The sequence below is a fragment of the Balaenoptera musculus genome, chromosome 5 (genome assembly GCF_009873245.2).
Source record: "Balaenoptera musculus isolate JJ_BM4_2016_0621 chromosome 5, mBalMus1.pri.v3, whole genome shotgun sequence".
NCBI lineage: Eukaryota > Metazoa > Chordata > Mammalia > Artiodactyla > Balaenopteridae > Balaenoptera > Balaenoptera musculus.
In genome coordinates, this window is record NC_045789.1 from 139,045,618 (window position 1) to 139,069,801 (window position 24,184).

Genomic DNA, 24,184 nt, shown 5'->3' on the forward strand with positions numbered 1-24,184 from the left:
TAGTTATCTAACAAGTTCATAAAGAAAAAGAAAGTTCCAAGAATTAGAAAGAACATTTCATTGCAGATGATACGGTTGTGAACGTAGAGAATTTAACAGAATCCAGATTCTTAATTAGAATGAGACTTTGGCAAGAATGCTTACACAACTAATCTACAAAACCAATTAAATTTCCATATGGCAACAACAAAAAAAGGTAGCTAAGACGCCACTTAAGTTTCAAAATTAAGAAACCTAGAAACAAGCCCCTTCTGCAGCCAGCTTTGGGGGACACCCTCTGCCAGTGCATGCCTGTGGCACACACTCCCCGCCCTTCCATGGGACTCTCCTCTCCTCCCTGGGCTTGCCGAGGATAGAGGCCTCACCTGGCTCCTGGCTTCAGGACACTGCTGGTCTAGGGTGGCCACCAAGGAAGTGTCTGGTCCATCACACCCTCAGGTCTCGGGAGGCCTGTACACTGGGAGGGCGCCAGGCCTGGGATCTGCACTCAAGGACCCTTTCCTCTTCTCTTTACCTAGACAAGTCTCAGACCTTGAGGAGCACAGCTGAGCATCCCTTCCTGTTCTCTTGGACTCCTGTACCTCACCTTTGCCAGTTTTATTTTCCATTGGCCTGGGGAACTGTCTCCCTCGATGATGTACAGCCTAGCAGGGCAGGGATGCAGCTGGGTTTCTCAATACCCACCAAAGCCAAGTGTGGTACCAGGAGCATGGCAAATGTGCAATAAGCATTTGAATAACTGTACTTTTGTCTCTGGTGGTCTCCAACAGAAGGCAGGCAGGCCTCTGAAGTTTAGCACCTCTGTGCCCCCACGCACCCAGCACATTAGCCTGTTCTCTCTCTGGGGACCATTTGACAGGAATGGAGAAGAGCAGGCAGGCAAAGGCCAGCTTTGCCATCACTTACTCTCTGGGAAGTAAGCCAAGCCCATGCTGTCTTTTCAGCTTTCCCCGCACAGCTTGCCTGGGGCTCTAACAGGCACGCCATGCACTCCTGGGCCCCCACTCCCACGCGGAGGGCGAACTGTATACAGTGGTTGTGGCAGGTGCGCTGCACTGCCAGGACCCCAGGTCAGTCCGAGTCCACACTGCTCAGAGCTCCTCTCCTGAGCTGGCTCTGGCCAGACTGAGCAGACAGCCCGCAGCCAACCTCACTTCTTCAGGCCTGAGGTTAAGATTCTGCTCGTTTAGGGATTCCAGGGCCTGGACTTGTGGTTCTGCTCCAAGAATGACCTCTTACCTGCTGGCTTCTGGGTCAGTAGATGACCAAGCAACTTTCTTGCACACATACTGTCGCAAAATACACCAAACATGAGGCAGACAGGAATCACACACCTTGGGCAAGGGTGGGGGGTGATATTGATCCAAAAGAGCAAATGAATGCACAAACGAGATACCTGGTTCAAATTGATGGTTTATTTCCACCTGTAACACTAGCAGAGGAGTCCAAAACAGACTGACATACATGGATATAGTTTAAACGTAACAAAGAAAGATTTGAACTATGTACACGGAGGGAGGGAAAGGATTTTTCGTATCAACCTTTTCCTGTTTTGCAACTTCTGAATAGTAGAAACTAAACGTTTTTTTCCAACTTAAGTTAGTATGAAGGAATACAACTTTTATGATCAACCATTTGTCCTTAAGCATAAAACGTAAGAAATTTTGGCTGCACGGTTGTCTTGGCTCCTGACGTCTGGGTATTGTTAGAACATAAAGAAAGAGCATTCCATGAAGCCCAGAAGGAACTCAATGGCAATGACGTCCAATCGAAGGGCAGACACGCTGCACAGCACGCAGATGAGAACTGATGTCCTGCCCTCCTCGACTCCAAGTAGAAAACAGTACTTTCATCAAACGAACTGGAAGTGAGCCAAACAGTTAAAAAGTCAGAATGAAGAATGAAACAATTTCCTTTTCACACAGAGGAGGGATACTCCTTCAGCCCCATTTAAAGTGAATTCCGTGCTGAGTCCCTGCTCCTCCAGAAGGAGAAACTGAAGGTCAGTTATTGCTAGCAAAGCCAGAGGCGGCCCCTTTTCCACCTCGAAGATGTTTCACACGAAAAGGCTGTTGGTTTGGCTTGAAGGCCTCGGAGGAAGGAGGGGTACAGAGGTGGAGGCAAGCCCTGTGCAGCGGGGGGCAGCTCAGGTCAGCTCGGGCCACCTTCCGCCTCCTTGAGACCAGAGGCTTTTACCCACGTGGAGTCGAGCAGAGGGTGTTATCTGGGCCCCTGGCGGGGAGAGGCCACCGTACTTTGCCAACCAAAACCTAAGGAGCAATCAAAGCCCGAAGGATCAAAGCCCAGTGGCCAGAAGAGCAGCTTCGGAAATGGATGTCAGTTGCAGGGGTGGGGTTGCCCAGCTCAAGTCTGGAGAGCCAAGGTCTTTTAAACGCAGGTCGGCTGTGACTTGGGCAACAGCATGGACACGGGCGGCTAATAAGGCCACAATTACTGCCACCACCGCCCAGGGTCTATGCTTGAGTAGACATTAGGCAGTGGGAACTGAGGACCGGAGGGCATGTGGTAAACACAAGATGGATTTTTATCAGAAAAGAGAGAGGATACTCGACGACGTGCCTGCCCCGTTGACCTTGCACGGCCTGCGCCAGGTGAACTCGGGCATGGGTGAAGTTCCTGAGAACAGGTGGTGAACCAGACGGGGCAAGACAGGCACTGCTCCGTAGGCGACATGAGGCCTCTGAAGGACACTAATAGTGCTACATCTCCTGGGCTGCTGAAAAGTAGGCAAAGAACAGGCTTTATTGCACATTTCGTTCTTAGAAGACTGGGGATTGCCCTGCAGAGGTCCTTGTGATCTGCAGGAACCCGACATCAATGCAGGCGGAATCACGGGTGACCTCTGAAACTCAGAGGGAAGAAAAAAAAGTCCAGCGGTTGGTCTTTCCGGGGCCATGCTTGCACCTGGGATCCTCAGGCCAGATGGACCTTGTCTGGCTTGGTCACTGTGGCGGGCAGATGCCTGGGAGGAGGTAGCGTGCCCAGGAGAGCTGGGCGGACCGGATTGCTCTCCGACCGGGGCCAGCCCTCGACACACTGCCAGTAGGAAGCTGGGACAAACTTTCCAAATGGGGAAAACTTCTTGGCAAACGTGCAGGTTCCGGAAAGAGGCTGGAACCACGATTCTCAACTCCAATGTGCCTGACTCCCTCTCTCCTACGCTGGAACCAGACTACCCGGAGAAGCAGATGTAGACCCTGGCCTGGGGGGGCCCTGGGTCCAGCTCCTCAGCATCAAACTAGAGGTAACAAAGGGGTCAAAGACGGGGTTGGAAACAAGAGAGCAGTTTACTTTACAGACGTTGATTCTGAAATAGTCTTTCTGAGCTCAAGAAAGTGGCGGCAGATAGCCCACGTGAGGCTGTAGAGAACCCAGCCAGGCTCTGTCTGTCCATCCGTCTCTCCTGAGCAGCTCAACACTTCATATATAAATGGGGTGGTACCGTTTGTGGTTGATCTTTTTCCTGCAAGTTGGGCAAGTGTTAGCATTCTTAAGGGAATCACGGAGGCACTGGCTACAGAAGACGTGGCCACATTCTGTAGAAACAATGAGACGTCCATTCTGCACAATCTAGAAAACATAAAAAAGAACAGGCTTCACGTCTGGCCTTGTACCAGCGCAGCGGGAGCCCCCAGAGAATCCACTCCCGCCCATCTCTAAGATGCCGAGTGCGAGGAGGGGCCCAGGGCTGCAGCAGGAAAAGCAGGGAGGCGGCCTGGGGAACTGAGGACACTGCCCTGCAGGCTCAGGCGAGGACGAGCGGCGCCTCTGAGGCCGGGGGCAGAGGCAGCAGCCGGTCTCCGGCAGCGACAGCCCAAGGGGGTCTGACGAGCCCCCCGGCACCCAGTGGGGCAGTGCCCTAGGGCCTGGGGCCACACTGAACACTAGTAGCTTCCAATTAGGCCAGGTGGGGAACACACAGGACTGATGCACTTGCACAGGGCAGCCCAGAGTTCAAGACTGTAGGGCCCAAGAAGATGGCACCCTCCCCCTTCACAGAGGTGTGCCAAGCCATGTGCCAACCCAAGCGTGACTGCAAAACAGAGGCAGCAAAGCCCACCCAGTGAGGAGTGCTCTCTCATCTAATTCTTTCACTGAAGCAGTTTGAAAACCAGAACCAGGGAAGACACAGCTAAGTTTGCTTACCTCCGAGTACCCGTCCATGCAGATGGGACAACTGACAGTACCAGAGGGCCTAAAATCACAGTGCTCATGTCAGTTCCTCAGCAAGCGCAAACATCAATTACTCTTAAGTGGCTTCACGTAAGCAGCCCACATCCCCTTACAAGAGCCTCCACTGACCCTGCCTTAGCACAGGCACCCAGGACACTTACAAGATGGCCGGCTGTCCCGATGCGGGGTGGGGGAGGCTATGAGAAAGGGGAGGAAAGAGATGGGGGCAAGAGAAGGCGCAGGCAACTGGAGTCGCCCTGTCCCCGCCCCGCACCTCTGGCCTATGCTCCCTCAGAGCCCCCTTCCAGCCTCCCTGTCCGGGGCAGGGGCTGTGCCTAGCACCCCCTTCCTCCAAGCATTCCTGTTGCAGAAGGCTGGGGGCCGCTGGGTCTGTTCTCCACCCCAGGTGGTGGGGGTTTGCCTCCAGCCTGGAGCTATTCACACCCGCCCAGCCGGTGCCTGGCACGCCCTGGTCACAGTGGGAACAGCTGAGCCCAGCTCCAGATCCACCTGCCACCCAGATGCTACAACGAGCCCTTCTTGAGCCCAGGGCTGAAGGTCCAGTATGTCTAATACCCTGCTTCCTGCCCCAACCTCTCCACTGAAATATGGAGAGGAAGGAAGAGGATCCTCACTCCAGGGACGATGGGGTCCCACGGATCCAGAAGCTTCCCGGCAGAGAGCCTGTCCCCAGCACGGCGGCAGCAGAGCAGTGGGCACGCTGGTACCTGAGTCCGGTAGCGGCCTCCTCCCGGGCGTTCCTGGGGGTGTGGGTGGTCACATACACGTCCCTGTCCCTGGGCAGCTCCTCGTCATCACTGCTTAGCACACAGCTATCGGCGTGCTCCTGCCGCAGCCTCCTGGCGTTCCTCCTCGGCCGCCTCCTTTCTGAGATGTGAGCCCATGTTCAGGGCAGGGCCTCCCAGTCCCACCACCCTCACCACCCACCCTCCTTTGTGCCTGGGAAAGGCCAGTCCCAGCTGCACGGAGACCACCCTCCCGTCTTCCCAAGAGAAGCCCCCACCCCTGCTGCGTGCAGATGCCCAGGGGGCGTCTCCTCAGCAGGAAGGGGACTGACTGCAGGCGTGAGCAGGGCACCATCCTGGGCGTGTTCCCGCACCTACAGAGCTGGCAAGGCCTGAGGCCCTGCCCCCGCACCCTCGTCAGTCCTCTACCCAAACCCAAGGAAGGAGAAGAAACCACTCACCTTCAACAATCTTTGAAAAAGGAGAAAAACAAGAGAGAAATACACAATTAATTTGACATAAAATATTCTGTATTCTTTTAAACTTTTAAACAATAAAATTGAAGCATGTGTTTCAAATGCAAAATCCTCGGGAGCAGCAAAGCCTCCCAGCAGCTGACACACTGCGCCCCAGCCCGCAGGTGTTTAGTGAGTCTCTGGGAGCTGCGTGACCTGGGGAAGTTCCATACCCTCAGGAACTGCCAACTTCCTCTTCTGAAAAACAGAGGCACGAGTGCTCACAGCGCCGCCTCGCTGCTGTGAGAACTAAGTGAGATCACAACGATGCCACGGGGCACCAGGGGCCTGAAGCCCACCACCAGCTCCACACGTTCTCCTTGTCTTCACTGCACGTGGGCTACTGCCGGAGACGGAGCCTTTACTGGCAGAAGGGTTTGCAGTGCTTAATCCTTTATTAAAAATAATTAAACAGCCAAAGTAGGCCATGCAGGGACTACGGAGAGTAGCATACACCAAGGACTGAGATCAATCCAATCCTGTGTTCGAGGCCTACAGAGCGAGCTAGCGAGAACTTGTCAAGCCCATCGCCTGACCACAGGCACACCTGTGCTTTGCTTTACTGCGCTTCACAGATACCGCGTTTCTTACAAATTAAAGGTTTGTGGCAACCCTGTGTCAAGCAAGTCTATTGGTACCATTTTTCCAACATCATTTGCTCACTTCGTGTCTGTGTCACTTTTCAGTAATTCTCACAATATGTCAAACTTTTTCATTATTATTATATTCGTTATGGCAATATGTGATTGGTGATTTCTGATGTTACTACTGTAATTGTTTTGGGGCACCATGAACCTCACCCATACAAGGCGATGAACTTAACTGATAAATGTGTGTCTGACTGCTCCACAGAACAACTGTTCCATGACTCCCTCCCGCTTTTGAGCCTCCCTACTCCCTACACACAACAATATTGAAATTAGGCCAATTAATTATCCTACAGTAGGGACTTCCCTGGTGGTCTAGTGGTTGGGACTCTGCACTTCCAAAGCAGGGGGCCGGGGTTCAATCCCTGGTCAGGGAACTAAGGCCTGCATGCCGCAACTAAAACAGCCCGCGTGCCGCAACTAAGACCCAGCACAGCCAAATAAATAAATGAATAAATAAATAAATATTAAAAAAATACATATCCTACAATAACCTCTAAGTCTTCAAATGAAAGGAAGAGCTGCACATGGCTCACTTTAAATCAAAACCTAGAAATGATTAAGGTTAGTGAGGAAGGCAAGTCAAAAGCTGAGACAGGCCTAGAGCTAGGCCTCTTGCGCCAGTTAGCCAAGTCGTGAATGCAAAGGAAAAGCTCTTGAAGGAAATTAAAAGTGCTACTCCAGTAAGCACACAATGATAAGAAAGTGTAACAGCCTTATTGCCGATGTGTAGAAAGTCTGAGTGGTCTGGATAGAAGATCAAACCAGCCACAACATTCTCTTAAGCTGAAGCCTAATCCAGAGCAAGGCCCTAACTCTCTTCAATTCTATGAAGGCTGAGAGAGGTGAGGAAGCTGCAGAAGAAAAGTGTGAAGCCAGCAGAGGTTGGTTCATGAGGCTGAAGGAAAGAAGCCATCTCCATGACATCATATTGCAAAGGTAAGGCAGCAAGTGCCGGTGTAGAAGCTGCAGCAAGTTATCCAAAAGATCCAGCTAAGATCATTAATGAAGGTGGCTACACTAAACAACAGATTTTCAATGTAGAAAACAGCCTCTACTGGATGAAGATACCATCTAGGACTTGCATAGCTAGAGAGAAGAAGTCAGTGCCTGGCTTCAAAGCTTCAAAGGACAGGCCGACTCTCTCCTTAGCTGATGACTTTAGGTTGAGGCCAGTGCTCCTTTACCATTCCAAAAGTCCTAGGGCCCTTAAGAATGGCGCTAAATCTGCTCTGCCTGTGCTCTACAAATGAAACAACAAAGCCTGAATGACAGCACATCGGTTTACAAAATCGTTTACTGAATATTTTAAACTACTGAGACATACTGCTCAGAAAAAAAGACTCCTTTCACAATATTCCTGCTCACTGACGGTGCACCTGGTCAGCCAAGAGCTCCGATGGAGACGGACAGTGGGATGAATGTTGTCGTCTTGCCTGCTGACACAGCATCCGTCCTGCAGCTCAGGGATCGAGGAGTCATTTCAACTTGCAAGTCTTATCATGTAAGAAATATATTTCCTAAGGATAGCTGCCATAGACAGTAATTTCTCTCATGGATCCAGGCAAAGTAAACTAAAAACCTTCTGGAAGGGGTTCACCATTCTAGATGCCATTAAGAACATTTGTGATTTCATGGGTGAGGAATTTGGAAGAAGTTGATTCCAACCCTATCGGATGACTTTGAGGGATTCAAGACTTCAGTGGAGGAAAGAACTGCATATGTGGTGGAAAAAGCAAGAGAACTAGAATTAGAAGTGGAGCCTGAAGATGTGACTGAACTGCTGTAATCTCACAGTAAAACTTGAACAGATGAGGAGCTGCTTCGTACCGATGAGAAAGTGGTTTCTTGAGATGGAAGCTACTCCTGGTGAAGATGCTGTGAAGATTGTTGAAATAACAAAAAAGAATTAGAATATTACATAACCTCAGTTGATAAAGCAGCAGCAGGGTTTGAAAGAAATTCTACTATGGGTAAAATGCTGTCAAACAGCATTGCTGCTACAGAGAAACTGTTCATGAAAGGAAGAGTCAATTAATACAGCAAACTTCATCGCTGTCTTACTTTAAGAAATTCCCACAGGCACCCCGGCCTTCAGAAGCCACCACCCTGGTCAGTCAGCAGCATCAGCCTCGAGGGAGGACCCTCCACCAGCAAAGAGATTACAACCTGCTGAAGGCTCAGACGATGGTTCGCGTTTAGCAATAAAGTACTTGTAAATTAAGGAATGCACAGTGTCATCATGTGCGACTGCACACTTAATAGACTGCAGTATAGCACAAACAACTTTTTTACATGCACTGAGAAACGCAAAGGTCTGTTGTGTCTTGCTTTACTCACTTGACTACGGTGGTCTGGAACCGAGCCCACCATCTCCAAGGTGTGCCTGTACTCAGAGCTTGTTGAGACTCTTTTCTGCAACAGTTTCAAACCAGTCAAGTCAGCTCTCTCACTGAGCTACTACCTGTCTGTCTACACCATCACCAGTAGCACCCCTTTTCCCTCTCGCTTGTGTGTGTGATCAACTACTTCAGGAGAGCTCTCAGGACTGCTGTTGAAAGCCCTGCTGCCACCTCTCCTTGGCTGCCCCCCTGTTCAGGGGGCACGGAGGCTGACCCTTTCTGGCACACCATCCTGCCCCGCAGAGATGGGAAGCTCAACTCTATTCCAACTCCCTTGCAGTGGGGATTCTAGACATGAACTAAATTCCCTCAGTGAGACACACTCATGCTATTTGGAGGGCAGAAGGGTGGAAGACAATTTCAGCTGCTGTAGGTGGACACAGATGCGGGTATCAAGAGGCAGTCGTGGCCGAGGCTGCAATGTCCAAAGCCCAGGTCTGTCCTCCCAAGCAAGGAGACACAGTAGCATTTCCTTGAGCCCGAACAGATTAATACAGGTGGTAGCTGCCCCCTCCCATCCTTCTCCTTGGAGCAGAGGTAGCAGCTCCCATGGTGCGTCAAGGCTAAGATGTCCGGAGTTATTCCTAGACACCTGCTCCTCCAGCCTTTACAACACCACGAAGCAACTCCTCCCGTGTCTGTTTTTTTTAAATTAATAATTTATTTATTTTTGGCTGTGTTGGGTCTTCATTGCTGTGTGCGGGCTTTCTCTAGTTGTGGCGAGCAGGGGCTACTCTTCATTGCGGTGCGCGGGCTTCTCATTGCGGTGGCTTCTCTTGAGGCGGAGCATGGGCTCTAGGCACGCGGGCTTCAGTAGTTGTGGCACGCAGGCTCAGTAGTTGTGGCTCGCGGGCTCAGCAGTTGTGGCTCGCGGGCTCTAGAGCGCAGGATCAGTAGTTGTGGCGCATGGGCTTAGTTGTTCTGCGGCATGTGGCATTCTTCCCGGACCAGGGATCAAACCCGTGTCCCCTGCACTGGCAGGTGGATTTTTAACCACTGCCCACTGCCACCAGGATTTAATACATGCCACCATGTATTAAAATCCACTTCTGCTCTAGAATAACTAGAGTGGATTCGGTTTTTCCAACCTCAACCCTGACCAATACAAATGGCCATCGCAGGAAGGAAGAAGGTCTGAGCATAAAGATCTCCATTTTGCAGATGAGAAGCCACTGAAGACACTTCCCCTCCCCCCAGAAGAAGCTGGAAAGTGTGACCGTGGAACTGGCGACAGTCAACTTCATCACCAGGACCATGAACTGGAAGACAAGCTGGGGCTGGCAGAAGGTGCTGTCCATGTGAAGTCTAGAAGGGGAGCTCTGAAGTTAGCCAAGAGCAGAAGGAAATTCTGCTGTGGGCAGGGAAGACCCCAGTTTTCCTCCACTCCAACACTGCTTTTACTGCCCTTTGCCAAGAAGGACCACTGACCAGGTGTGGATGCACCTGGAAGGAATGTGACGCCACTGGGTCCCAGGCCACCAGAATGTGGCAACCAGGTCTCCACAGGCTCTTGTGAGTCAGACCCAGCTCGCCTCTTGGCAGTGCCAAGCCGGGGCCGGACCTGAACACTGAGCCCCCAGGCCCAGGATGCTGCTGGCACAACGGCAGGTGCTCCATACTTAACTACTAGGTAAATGAATACACGGTGGCCAGAGAGCCGCCTTCGCTGGTGATGACTCTGTCCCCATGCTCAATGGAAGAACAGCTCAGAGATGAGGCTTCTTGCCCGAAGGGCAGAAAAGAATGGCACCACAGCCTGGCCTCCCAGCTCCATGCCTTCCTGTGACCCGGAGCCACCCCCTAGCTGATGGAGGTGACATACTATCACTGGTGTTCCCTCCACCCAGCAGCCGAATCGCAACAAATCGAGAACTCTGGACTTCCCTGGTGGCGCAATGGTTAAGAATCCACCTGCCAATGCAGGGGACACGGGTTTGAGCCCTGGTCCGGGAAGATCCCACATGCCACAGAGCAACTAAGCCCATGTGCCACACTACTGAGCCTGCACTCTAGGGCCCGCAAGCCACAACTACTGAGCCCACGTACCACAACTACTGAAGCTTGCGTGCCTCGAGCCCGTGCTCTGCAACAAGAGAAGCCACTGCAATGAGAAGCCCGCGCACCACAACAAAGAGTAGCCCCTGCTCGCCACAACTAGAGAAAGCCCACGCACAGCAGCAAAGACCCAACGCAGACAAAAAAAAAAAAAAAAAAAAAAGAAAAAATCAAGAACTCTGCAGGTGTCTGCAGGTGCTCTGGAATGTCCCTTCCCCGTGGCCATAGCCCTGCAGGTAACAAAGTGCTTACCTAGCACAAGAGACAGAGGTGGGGAAAAGCATCGGGGCTTCAGAAATGTTGACTCTAGGAGTAAACAGATGGAAATAGGAATAATACAAGCTCTTGGGCCTCTCATCTGGCTGAGAGGCCTTTCAAAGAAACAAAATACCAAACGGAAACAATTCCCCAGTCCTCAAGTATGAACAGCCAAATCAACACTGTGACAAACTGGCTCAAGCTCAGACCCACACATTCCACCCCACCTTCAGCCTGGCTTCTCTTTCCTGACTCTAGAATAAACCACAGGCAGTGTGTTAGAGACAAGTGGAGGAGACACGTGGGGCATGAACAACCCACAGTAGCACCGGCACCACCTGCTTCCACGCCTGGGCACACTGACTCCAGGTCAGGCACCCAGAGCCCCTGTGAGCTTCTGAAGCACACGTGAGCCTCAGAACACCTGCAAACGCTGACACCCATGTCACAGACTCCTGGTCAGTGGGGCAGGATAAGCCTTTCTTCTACTAGTGGACAAAACGCTTGGCATTCTTAGGGTTACAGCAACATGCTGGGGTGAAACAACAGAATGGAACCAAGTAGCAGGGTCACTGGGGTCCTCTGTAGGCAAGCTGACCTCTGGCATTTCTAAGAAAGCTCATCCAGCTGGGAGCTCGGAGAGCCGCTTGCTTTAAATGACCTTCCAAGGCAGCACGGCACGCCATTCCACTGGAAGAAACAGCCATCTGCAACCACCGTGCCCACAAAGGATACTCCTCAGATCCAACAGGTGCACGCATCACACAACTACAGAGTACTTTTACTGTAGCACCGCCATGAGCACCAGGAAGACTGGTGCTGACATGAACATCCCAGTCGAGTAAGCAATCATATCAGATTCCACGGACAACTGTTTCGTTTCCCCAATTCTTCGATATGATGTCTGGCTCTTCTTCCTTCATATATAATTACGCTGGTTCATTCACTCATTCTAGCAGTCACTGTGTACCTCTCATGCCCTTTACTATTCCCAGCCAGAGACAGACCAGGCTCTGTCCCTGCCTGCAAGGAAGCCTTCACCAAGCAGACCCTTTCAACAGTCTCATAAATCATAAACCAGGTGAGGTACAGAGTATAACACAGAGTATAATAGCTCTATACATTAGTACACTACGGGAACAGAACAAAAAAAGATTCCAGGAAAACCAACCTGACTTTAAAAGAAACAATCTTTTGAAATTCAATGAAGGAAAATAGTCCAAGCAAGTACCCTTTTTAATAACTTCCCCCTGGAAGACTCAGTTTCTTAACAAGAGGAGTGAGTCTCTTTTCCATCACTGCATCACTTCCAGCTGGAACAGAGACTGGCATACTGCAAATGCTCATGAAAAGTGGTCTGAAAATTTTAATTCACCTATCAAACCAGATAAGAAAGCAGAAGGATGGGACTTCCCTGGTGGCGCAGTGGTTAAGAATCCACCTGCTAATGCAGGGGACACGGGTTCGAGCCCTGTCCAGGAAGATCCCACATGCCGCGGAGCAACTAAGCCCGTGCGCTACAACTACTGAGCCCACGTGCTGGAACTACTGAAGCCTGCGCACCTAGAGCCTGTGCTCTGCAACAAGAGAAGCCACTGCAACAACAAGCCCACGCACCGCAACAAAGAGAAGCCCCCGCTCGCCGCAACTAGAGAATGCCCATGCACAGCAACGAAGACCCAATGCAGCCAAAAATAAATAAATTAATTAATTAAAAAAATAAAAAAAGAAAGAAAGCAGAAGGATGGAAAACAAGCAGAGACTTCCAATAAATGGCAGGCTGGTATTTCCATCCATTTTTCCACTGAAAACAACCAAAAACAAGATAAAACACACATATTTTTAAATAAAGAGGTATCAAAAAAAGAGAAGAATTCGGTCAACAGTATAGGGAATACAGTAATCCAGAGGGAAAAAAAGCAGAGAGGATTCTTAAAAAATTGAAGCCCACTTTTGAAAGCCCCACAGAGAAACCAAAGCCCAGGCAGGAACCATGGGGGCAGGTTATCTAGCGAAGGCCAGCCGTCGGGGGCAAGCCAGGCTTAAAGCAAGACCCAGTAAGTATCAAAGAACTGACATACAGAATGTATTTTCTGACCAATACTGCAAGCAATCAATAACAAAAAGAAAGTACCCATACATTTGGAAGTTAAAAAATATAAATTTGATAAATGTTGAATTAAATGTAAAGTACCACTAACACAATTTGTAGGATATAGCTAAAGACAGTATAATCTTTAATGCATTTATTGGAAAAGAAATGATGAAAATTAGAAAAACAGCAAAATAAACTCAAGCAAAGAAAGGAATAATCAATGAATGAAAAACTTACAAGAGAAAGGATCCACAAAGCTAAAAGTTGGTTCTTTGAAAGATCTAATAAAGCTCTGGTGATACTAATCTAAAAAAATAGAAAACACAAATAACCAGTATCAGAAATGAAAAAGGAGACATCACTATAGATTCCACAGAACATAAGACATTATGAACAAATTTATGCAAATAAAAGTGAAAACTTTAGATGAAATCAACAAACTCCTAAAAAATGCAATTACCAAAATCTATTAAAACTCTATGTACTTCACTGTCGGGTTCTAACAAACATTCATGGAAGAAATAGTCCAATCTTACAAAATCTTCTGTGGAACGGAAAAAAAGGTGCCCAACTCACTTTGTAAAGATACCAATACGCTGATACCAGAACTCTATAAGGAAAAATTACAGACCACCAATCTTACTCATAAAAATAGAGGCAAAATTATATATAAAACATTAGCAAACCAAATCTAGCAACATAAAAAGATAATGCCATGACCACAATGCTTAAGTGGTTTAACACTAGAAACCAACATAATTCTCCACTTCAACATATGAAAGGGGAAAAAGCAACATTAGATGAAATTGTTAAATTTCGACATTGATTCAAGATGAAACTTATAGCCAAACAGGAAATAGAGAAACTTTTCCACTCTGGTAAAGGATATAAACAAATCAAAAGAACTTACAGCAGAAGTCTTATTTAATGGTGGAACTCTGAAAGGACTCTTTCAGATTTAGAATGAAACAAGAATGTCCATGACTGTCACCATTTTTATTCAGTCAGTGTTGAATTTTTTAGCCAGTGTGTTAAGGCCAAGGGAAAAAAAAAAGGAAATAGAGAAGAACCAAAACTTGTTCTGTGTACATAGAAATTCAAAGATTTACAGATTAAAGGCTTCCCTGGTGGCGCAGCGGTTAAAAATCCGCCTGCCAGTGCAGGAGACATGGGTTCGAGCCCTGGTCTGGGAAGATCCCACATGCTGCAGAGCAACTAAGCCCATGCGCCACAACTACTGAGCCAGCGCTCTAGAGGCCGCGGGCCACAACTACTGAAGCCCGCGCACCTAGAGCCCGTGCTCCGCAACAAGAGAAGCCGCCTCAATGAGAAGCCCGCGCACCGCAACAGAAGAGCAGCCCCCGCTCACCGCAATTAGAGAAAGCCCGCACACAGCAACAAAGACCCAATGCAGCCAAAAATAAATAAATAAAAATAAATAAATTTTTAAAAAAAGATTTACAGATTAAGAACTGTTAGACTAAAAAAAGAAAAACCAACTGCATTTCTTTATATTAGCAAATAATAAAAACAAAAAAGTGAAAAATTTAAACACCTTTTTTTTTTTTTATAGCATCCTAAAATACTATGTACCTAGAAATAAATCTTCTAACAAAAGACTTGCAAAATCACTCCAGGGAATATTATAAATCTTCACTGAGAGGTATTTAATCTTATCTCAAACCATACACAAAGGGCTTTCCTGGTGGCGCAGTGGTTAAGAATCCGCCTGCCAATGCAGGGGACATGGGTTCCAGCCCTGGTCTGGCAAGATCCCACATGCCGCAGAGCAACTAAGCCCATGCACCATGACTACTGAGCCTGTGCTCTAGAGCCCGCGAGCCACAACTACTGAAGCCCGCGTGCCTATAGCCCGTGCTCTGCAACAAGAGAAGCCGCCGCAATGAGAAGCCCGCGCACCGCAACAAAGATCCAATGCAGCCAAAAATAAATAAAACAAATTAAAAAAAAAAATACACAAAACTCATATAGATTATAGACCTAAATGTGAAACGCAAAACAGTAAAACTTTTGGAATAGAGGAACATATTTTTATGGTATGGGATTTTCATCAACAAATTGATAAATTCAACTGTATTAAAATTAAGAACCTCTGTACATAAACCAAAAAGAGAAAAGACGAGCCTCTGAGTAGCAGATTCAAAACACAACTAATGGTAGGCTCATATTTTTAGAACTTATAAAGAATTCCTAAAAAATGAGACAAGGTCGACAATCACACAGAAAAATGAGTAGAAAAAAAGACTCAGTGTTTAAAAAAAAAAAAAAAAAAAAAAGATTGCAACAGGCAATTCGCCAAAGAGGAAAATGAAACACCACTAAACATGAAAAGATGTTCAACCCCACCAGTGATGGGAAAACACACATTAAAACCACGTGGGATACCCTAGGCAACACCAGACTGGCTAAAAGTTACAGTGGCAGTGAGATGTGGAAGCATAAGAACCTCCAGCGCTGGTGGGAGTGTAAACTGGTACATCCTCTCTGGAAAACAGCTTGTCACTATACAGTGACAATCAAAGATATACACACCCTAGGACCCAGCAGTGACGGCCTTTTTTGGGTATGCAATGCCAAAAATAAGTTAAATTTTGAGGGAAAATATCAAAGCAGAGATGTACAAGGTCTCATTGCACCTTACAGCTTTTAAAATTTCTCCTAATTCATCAGGGGTTTAGGATTCCTTAGAGTTAGAGAAAAACAGCCTGCGTAGTTTCTCATCCAGTCTTAAGAGGGTTCACAAGAGTTCTAACGTTGTCCCTGGATCCTGGGATGTGAAGATGCAGAGCTACTCCCGGGTGAGGTTGAAGTGGTACACTTAAGCCTGTCCCCCGGCATTCTGGTGGAACTGGTAAGATTACCCCAATTTGGGAAGCGATACATTTATTCATTTCATACTCTCCTGTAGGCGGGGCCTGAGGTAACCCTAAACTTGTAACTCCTCTAATAGATGCCCCTTGATAAGTTAATAATGCTATTAGGTTTTCCAAGTAGATCTGCTTTAGAGAGTGAGAATTTCAGCCTCAGGTATACTTCTCACTGTAAATTTTAAAACTGGCATTTGGATTTGTTAAACACCAACAAAGAATGAAGGATGATTAGAATAAGGGGTGCTATTAAGTCCAAAACAATTATTCTCTGTCTGGGGACACTGAGGTCATGGGAAGGTTAAGTCCTCTGACCAAACTGGCTGGTGCCTCTGGGACGAGAAGCGAGGACTCCTGCTTCTCAAGAGAGCCTCCCCTTCACCTATCCACCTGCCCCTGGCTATCCACCCACTCCCAGGGCAGCCCCCCCAACTCTAGCCTTCCCATCCTGGTGTCTCTCAATGACTCTCCACACCCAGAGAAACAGGAAGAAGGCTGGAAAGCTCAGAAAAGAAGCCCACGTAGGGAGGGCAGACTGGGCATCAAAACAAAACCAAGGCGTGAAAGGGGGCATGATGGTGCGGGTCTGTCACCCAACAGAAGCCAGTCGTTGTCTCCTTGAGGGCAGAAAACACGGTCTTGTGAGCAGAATCCTGGCCATCTCCCCAGGGCCTGGCACACTGCAGGCGGGCACGGAGTATTAGAGAAATTCAGGACTGGCAGCACTTTTAAGTGTTAATCAGCCACTGGGCTGAGGCTGCAGCCAAGGTACCAAATTAAGCTACCTTCCCAGGACCTCAGGGAGCCTGCAGGGAGCAGGGGCAAAGCTGTATGTATTGGCTTGGCTGAAAAGTTCATTCGGGTATTTTCCCAGAAGATGTCACGGAAAATCCGGAATGAACCAACCCAAATGTGTGTACCTTAGAACAGCGGTCCCAGCCTTTTTGGAACCAGGGACCGGTTTTGTGGAAGACCATCTTTCTGTGGACCAGTGGCGGGGTGGCGGGCGGAGGGTGTATGGTTCAGGCAGTAATGCGAGCAACGAGGAGCCCCAGATGAAACTTTGCTCGCTTGCTGCTCACCTCCTGCTCTGCGGTCTGGTTCCTAACAGGCCGCGGACCAGTACCGGTCTGCGGCCCGATGGTTGGGGACCCCTGCCTTAGAAATCACACTAATCAGGCCCAGGAAGGGACCACTTACAGCTAAACCTGCTCAGGCTTATCTCAGAAAGTTCCCACCGGTCTCCAGGGAAATTACTGCCTCCTGTTTGGGGGCCATGGTCTCCCCTGAGCATTCATCCAAAATCTGCTGGGGACGGTCTGATGATGCAGCAAGGGCAGCTGCCTTGCCTTTGGGATGGGGGGAGGGGAGGAATGAGAGGGAAGGACACCCCACAGGACAGCCCAGCAGTTTCAGACTGACCAGGGTCTAAATCTCTTAATTTGTCAAGACAGTTCCCTGTCCTCACTCTTTTCTCCTTTTAAAGTCTTGAAGCTTCTCAGTGGAACCCTAGTCTACGGTTCTAAGCACAGCCAGGACAGCCCCAAGGCCAAGGGGAAGACTCAGCTCCTAGCAACCCCACTCGCCCCACCAAACCGAAGCCCTCAGCAGCACCTGCCCCCTACTGGCCCAAGACCGTCCAGGGTGTCACCACCTCCACTCCACACAACTGCACACTGCATCAAAAGGCACTGCAGAAGCATCCCAAGAGGCCAGTGCGTCCTCAGGATGTGGGTCTGTGGGCTGACCAGACTCCCAGACCCACACACAGCTATGCACCCCTGACCTGTGGAGCCAGTCTGCCAGAACCGCTTCTCCACATGTCCCCTGACCAGACCAGGTCTCCTTCCTGAGGGCCGCACAGGGGCAGGCATGCCCCCTGTGGGAGGGGGCACAAGCAGCCTCCCAGGTGCCACCCTCCCTGGAGGCACGACACAACCAAGGCATCCGGTGGCAACGCAGGGGGCCTGCATCCTCCGAGGCAGCTGCTTCTGGGACTCGAGAGATTTCCCACTGGCAGTGCTGAGCAAATATCCCCATTCCCACCAGCCGCGAGGGTGTAAACTCACATTTACTCAGCTTTACTGGGCACCACGTTAGGTGCCAGGCACTCAAATACAGGATCTCTTTTAATCCTCACAATACTGTACTGACATGGATGGCATTATCCCCATTTTATGGACAAAGTGAATGAGGCTAAGCAACTTGCCCAAGGTCACACAGCTGGTGTTAAGCATAGAATCAGGGACCGAAGAGAGATCGGGCCTCAGAGTTCCCCCCAAAAGCCTTTATGGCCAGCTATGTAAAGGACAGGGTCACAGAGATTTACTAATGTGATTAGTTTAAGCAATAAAGTCACAACAAATGATTTTCCTGAAACATTTTCCATCTTGAGCACCAGTCACTGAAAGCATGCCTTCTTTAGCCCAAGCTGTAGCCTGTGACCAAGGCCTTCAGACGTGCAGGCCAGGGGCCCACAGCCAAGAAAGGGCAAGCCTCACGTTCCAGCACTTACCACGACAGAGTCGCTGTGAGTCAGGTCGACGACCACAGGCTCTAAAGATTCACAGGTGAGGTCCACTATTTCATCTCCAGCTTCAAAATAAAGCATTTTAACAAGCTTTAGGAAGAAAGTAAAGGCCTACTGCTCTAAGTTTCATTATTAATATGATTACAAACAGAGCACAGTCTTATACCAAACTAAAATCCCTGAAGTACAGAAGTAAAGGGGTGACAGGCAATGAATACTCTTCCAGAATTTTGCTGTGAGCAACAGGGTATGGGCTTTACAAATACACCATCCTGTGTGTGTCTGTGCACACGCACACCTCTCCCCGTGGCCTCACACTGCCACACAGCTAGGCCTCCGTGCCCCGCACCTGCTCAGCTCATTCACAGGGGAGAGGCAGCGACTTACCTGAGGTGGGATGGGGGGTGCACATCTGGGGAAGGGACCAGGCATGCTCAGCTTGGGCTTTGGGATGGATCTGTCTGAAACCTCTGCTCCCCTCAGACCTCCGGTCATGCTTAGCTCTGCACCTTCATCAGTTACGTTTTAATCTCCATTTAGCTCTCAAGTGCTTCCCACTTGGGTGGACAACAAGGGTTTATTTACTGGTCCCCTAGAACCCCAACCCACCCAAATGGGTCGAGCCTGTTCTGCAACTTGCCTTTGAGCCCTAGAGGACAGCGCACCGTCTGTCTACTTGAACACAGGACAAGGGGGGAAAGGCACGTGCCAAACGGTCACCAGCGCTTACATCCAGCAGGCAGAAAGGAAGGGCAGAGTACAACTTCCATTTATATCAACTGAAACAAGACTTACAACCATGTTTGTTTCTATTATTATTAACATTAAAAAGTAGGAGGGAAGAACTTTTAGAAATAATGTTTGTTTAATACTCAGGGAAAGTGACTTGTAATACATTTAACATATTCAAACTTGTTCTCATGTATTAAAAAGTTTCACAGGAATAAAAACCACAATACATCAAAGATGTCCAACGTAATTTATACAAAATGACTTAATTCTTTTTAAAGAATAGTCCATATATGGATATACCATATTTACAGAACCGCTCTCTTTCTGATGGACACAATTTTTGGCTCCTACAAATAAAAACGGTATTCCAACGGGCAGCTTGTGCATACAGCCCTGCACACGGGTGTAAGACTGCCTGAGGACGAGAAGTGCTGCAGTGGAAAGCAGTGGATCTTGGCCAGGTTGGAGATTCCACTTGTGGGCTCAGGGTCCCAAATGAGGAGCCTCCTGCACCAGCCTCTCCTGAAGGGTGGCAGAATTCAGACACCAGGGCATCAGCTTTGGGGTGGACGGGAGGATGGCCCCGGGCTGTGAATTTATGTTAGAAGTGAAGCTCAGAGACCACAGAGACAATATGGAGAACTTCACGCCCCTGAAGGGCCCATGAAATCTATAGACAAGTTGCTTGCTTCTCTTCAAATGTCAGTTTTCAGGCATCATAATTATAAAAACAATCTTACTACATGCAGAGCTGAGGGACTTGATTCAGGCCATGTGCCACTCCCCTGAGGAGGCAGGAAGAAGGGGAAAAAGCCAATGTGGCCTCTGCCTGCACCAAACTCCTTCCAACACACGCAGCTCTGTCAACAAGTCTGCCTGCTGGGGCAATTTTTTGTCTTAATGAAGGAGAGAGGAAGAAAGTTGAGTACTTCCCGAGGCCAACTAAGTTGAGGCACAGTTTCAAAGAGAAAAGGTGGACCCACGGCAGTCTCCACTTCCATGCTGCACATCCCCGGAAGGCTGGATGCTTAGCCCAGCTGAGTGGCCGTTTCTAAACCTGTGGAGGTCTCAGGGTAACCAAGGGGGCAGCTCTTGCTCACTTTAGCTTTTTTAAGTTGCGAACGGTAGGTGAGTCTGAGACTGTAGGTCTTATAAATACACTGATACAAGCTGAACCTCGTATAGTGTTATGTGCCAAGCACTGTTCTAAGCGTTCTGTGTCATTGACTCATTTCAGTGCTATGACAACTCTATGCAGCAGCTACTGCATATATATGCACAACATTATCCCCCGTTTCAGATGAGGAAACTAAGGCCGAGTTACAGGTTGTGTAGCTTGCACAAGACCCGTGGCTGGTAGGTGGCATGTTGGGCATATGTGCTCACTCATGCCCAGTGTCACTGGCAATCTTACCGCTCTCCACAAGTTCTATGGGTTCTGCCTCCAGGGCCATCTCAGGGGGGGAGGACGCTTCTCGAGTTCGCTTCTGGGCTTGTCTAGAATTTACTGTTCCTCCACGACGCTTTCTCTGAGGGTATCGGGGGAAAAAGAAACAGTTACATAAGCTCCTGACCAGTAAGATTTCAGCCAGAAGAATAAAAAGATCAACTCATTAAGAAGAATAGGAGGCCAGTGAGCAGACCTGCGGTCAGGGTCCTTTCAAAACCTGAGATTCTAGAACACTGAATGTTTATAGAGAGAAATCATCCAGAACATATAGTGAATACAAATTCTATAAAGTAAAACTTTTGTTATAAAGACTATTTGGTCTGTCAAAAGTACATGACACATAACTCTATGGAAGCCTCTGGTCCAGGTTGGGATTTGGCCAGAAACCCCTTCTTTTAACCAAAAGTTACAGACCTATTTTCCTTGGATTTGTATTTGGCCTCACTGAGCCCTTTCTGTTTTTCAGCCCAAAGCCCTTCAGTTTCCCAAGTTTCTATTCACTGGAAAAGTGGGTCTTTCTTTGGGAAAGGTTTCTGGCCTCTAACCTTTTAGGATACTATCAAGTTGTAGTTTACATCCTAATAATCACCCGCCACAGCTCCAAGAACCAAAGTTTTATTTTTTTTTCTTGTGATGAGAACTTTTTAAAAAACTTTTTCATTGAAGTATAGTTGATTTACAATGTTGTGCAGTTTCTGCTGTACAGCAAAGTGAATTAAGTTACACATATACATATATCCACTCTTTTTTTAGACTCTTTTCCATAAAGATCATTGCAGAGTGTTGAATAGAGTTCCCTGTGCTGTACAGTAGGTACTCCAAGAACCAAAGTTTTTAAAAGGCTGTTCCCAGGGGCTGCCCGAGAGACATGCCTTCTGGAAGGTCCGAGCTGTTAATCAGCCTATCTGCAGCCCAGACTCCCTGAACCAGCCTTTCTTCCACATCCTCGAGCTGGTTTACCAATCTGCTCCAGCATTTCCGGCCTGGCTGGGGCCTGGCTGGCCCTGAACGACGCGTTGAGAACCCGCCCCCTGCCATCTGCCTCAAGAGACAGAACCTGCCAGCTGACCCGCAGCCTCATCACTCCCACCCTGTACGGCCCCAGCCAAGCCTGGCTCCCTGCGCTTCGGTGCTTCTCTCCCCTGGCCCGTCCCGCTCCTCACTGGCACCGGGCCTGCTCTGCTTCACACTGGGCGACGTGGGGCAGTTGCTTCACTACTAAGTCTGAACTTCCTCACCAGTACCAGACTCGCAGAGCTCTCCTAAGGGTGAGGCGACATACCGTATGCATAGTACTGAGTGGGAAGACAGCATTACTACCCTAGTTCCGCATACGCCTTACCAGGCATCCTGTCCCTGGAAACGCTGGAGGACAGGCAAGTGTCCGTGAGATGTGCACAAGACTCGGGACATCCATCACCCAGCCCAGCTCTCTGGCAACACAGAGAAGCCTGATTCCGTTTGTGTTCTGACTGTCTGTCAAATGGCAGCGTGAGAAGTTTCGGAAATGTAGCTGGGTTTAGCAGCTCCCACGGATCTGAGGAACAGGGAAGCATCCCCAGAAAGGCCCAGAGGCCAGCGACAGCAGCTGTTCCCAACGGTCCAGTGAGGAGCCACTCTGTCCCTCCGGGGAGCTGGCACCCAGGCCCGAGCCACGACCTGGTGTTGACATGAGTTGCCCCAGCAGCTACCAGATTACTTAGGGCTCCTTAACTTTCACCCCACTCTCTTTGAAGTTGCCCTTGTATCTTCCATCCTCTGAAAACGACCAAATCCGTCTTAGCAGACACTGCTAAACAGAACCCTTCATGCCCCTACCTGTGCAGCTTTTCCACTGAGGGAGGTAAGAAGCAGTCATAGGTCCTGGCCAAAGTCCAGGTGCTGAACCCTAAAAACCCCTTCGTGGTCACTGCAGTAATGTGTCCTGCCAACTCTCACCCCCAACCCCCCGCAACAGCAGTCCTTTCCTGGCTGCTCTTTCAGCCTCTCCCTGCCCTTAACCTGGCATCCTTCCCAGCCTGGACCACCCATCCCTTCCCTTCTTCACTCAGCCAATTCTTACACAGCTTTCAGGAAGCTACTCAGTTGTCAGCTCCATTATGAGGACATTCCTCATCCTCTCCGGCTGACCATCTCATGACCTCCTCCTCCTCCCTCTCCCCGCAAGAAGCCTCCAGAACTGCTACTCCACCTCCTCTTCCAGGTGTACTCCCTGAGGGCAGGCAGGAGATGGCTGTTAGCACAGGGCCAGGCTCAAGAAACCCTAGAACACGGGAAAAGACTTTGCCCCCTCTGCCTTCCTGCTACTCTTGTCACGCTCTCCTGCTTTTTAACAGCAGAGCCCTCACAGCTTCCAGTTAAAACCGACCGTCTGATCACCACCACACAAGTTATTCACACCACTCTGAGGAAATTTTAACCAAATTCTTCACACACCCTTATAAGAGGCTACACTGCTCTGTCTGTTCACATCCTCCTGGGCAGAGCGTGGGCTTCAGAGGTGAGGTGCCCAGGCTTAGGAGGTTTCCCTGCAGGTGAACTGTGGTGGCAAGCTGCAGATATGGGACCAAGATGGGAGGTCATCTGCCCTTTAAAAAGGTAGGTCCAGGGAAACAAAGGCCCTTTTGTGTAAGAATGTCAACAATGGGTCTGGAACACAGTGGGGGCCAGGAGTGGTCGGAAGGGATGGGCCAAGGGGAGGGGGTGGGGGTCGGTGAACAGAGTCTACAGGATTTTTACCGCGGTTTCTATCACCCTGGGAACCGTTTTTTCAGCCTTATCCTGCAATCCCTTCCCCCCGCAACACCATTCACAGCACTTCTGGAACCTGGAAAGAGAGTATGAGTTTCACATCTGGTCCACCTGATGTGAACGCACTATCTCAGAAAACAGCTGTTTTGAGTTTAGATCAAATGAGCAGCCTTGTTAATAGGGAGTAAAGTGGGGAGGGGGACCTTCAGGCACTCTCCGGACTCAAAGGGCTCCAGGTGACATCTGGGTTACACCAAACCGAGCTGCCTGCCCCTGCAGTCTGATAAAAGCTCTAAACAGGAGTTACAGTGACTTACCAACTTTGGTCACTGACCGTAAGAAAACTCACCAAGGGTTATTACGGCTACCGATGCTCACATCGGACCAAGAACTACACAGGGAAAAGAAACAGAAGGAAAAACGGAAAATTGGGCTGTAAATAATTAAATAAACCAGAGCCCTAATATTTCCAGGACACTGACAGCTGCTCTGGAGGTATAAAACTTCAAAACCCTCAACCATCCTCAGCCTTCTGTCTTTAGGGCACCACCCAAAACACTGGACTCTGACCAAAGACAAGCAGGTGGGTGTAACTACCAGAAGGTCCTGTACATGCTCCTTTAAGAACTAGGGTTACTTAGAAGCACCTTTATGGTACTCTCATTAAGGTACACAAGGAATGAAGTAATTGTTTAACCTGAAAAAATAAAATTCATGAACTTACAAAACTCACCGTACTCATTGTGCTCTGTGGTTCCAACCTATAGAGAAGGACGTGATCTATACCAAGATTTGCAGGGAAGCTGAATGCCTCAACCTCTCATGCCTGCTCGTTATTCATCCTCTGGCTAGCATAGGAATTTGGAGCCAGATAGATTTCCAGTATCTTCAAGCCCTGAAAAACAAAGATATCAAGTTGAT

At 49.0% G+C, this 24,184-nt stretch overlaps 1 protein-coding gene across 8 annotated transcripts in view; it reads right to left on the reverse strand.

Annotated features, from left to right (window-relative positions):
- Positions 1–1,395: 1,395 nt before the first annotated feature.
- Positions 1,396–24,184, reverse strand: part of RNF4 (ring finger protein 4) — a 42,002-nt gene continuing 19,213 nt past the window's right edge. For 4 of the 8 annotated variants that reach the window (XM_036853433.1, XM_036853431.1, XM_036853432.1 and 1 more), the window contains exons 2-8: positions 23,997–24,158; positions 20,477–20,591; positions 18,316–18,395; positions 13,150–13,218; positions 5,402–5,411; positions 4,923–5,082; positions 1,396–3,591 (exon numbers count right to left, since the gene is read on the reverse strand). In XM_036853433.1, coding sequence (XP_036709328.1) covers positions 3,309–3,591; positions 4,923–5,082; positions 5,402–5,411; positions 13,150–13,218; positions 18,316–18,395; positions 20,477–20,591; positions 23,997–24,005 — 726 coding nt within the window. In that variant the 5' untranslated portion in view covers positions 24,006–24,158 and the 3' untranslated portion in view covers positions 1,396–3,308. Of the gene's footprint in view, positions 3,592–4,167; positions 4,217–4,355; positions 4,392–4,922; positions 5,083–5,401; positions 5,412–13,149; positions 13,219–18,315; positions 18,396–20,476; positions 20,592–23,996; positions 24,159–24,184 lie in introns of all 8 variants that reach the window. The other 4 variants (XM_036853435.1, XM_036853437.1, XM_036853438.1 and 1 more) reach the window with 4 other exon arrangements.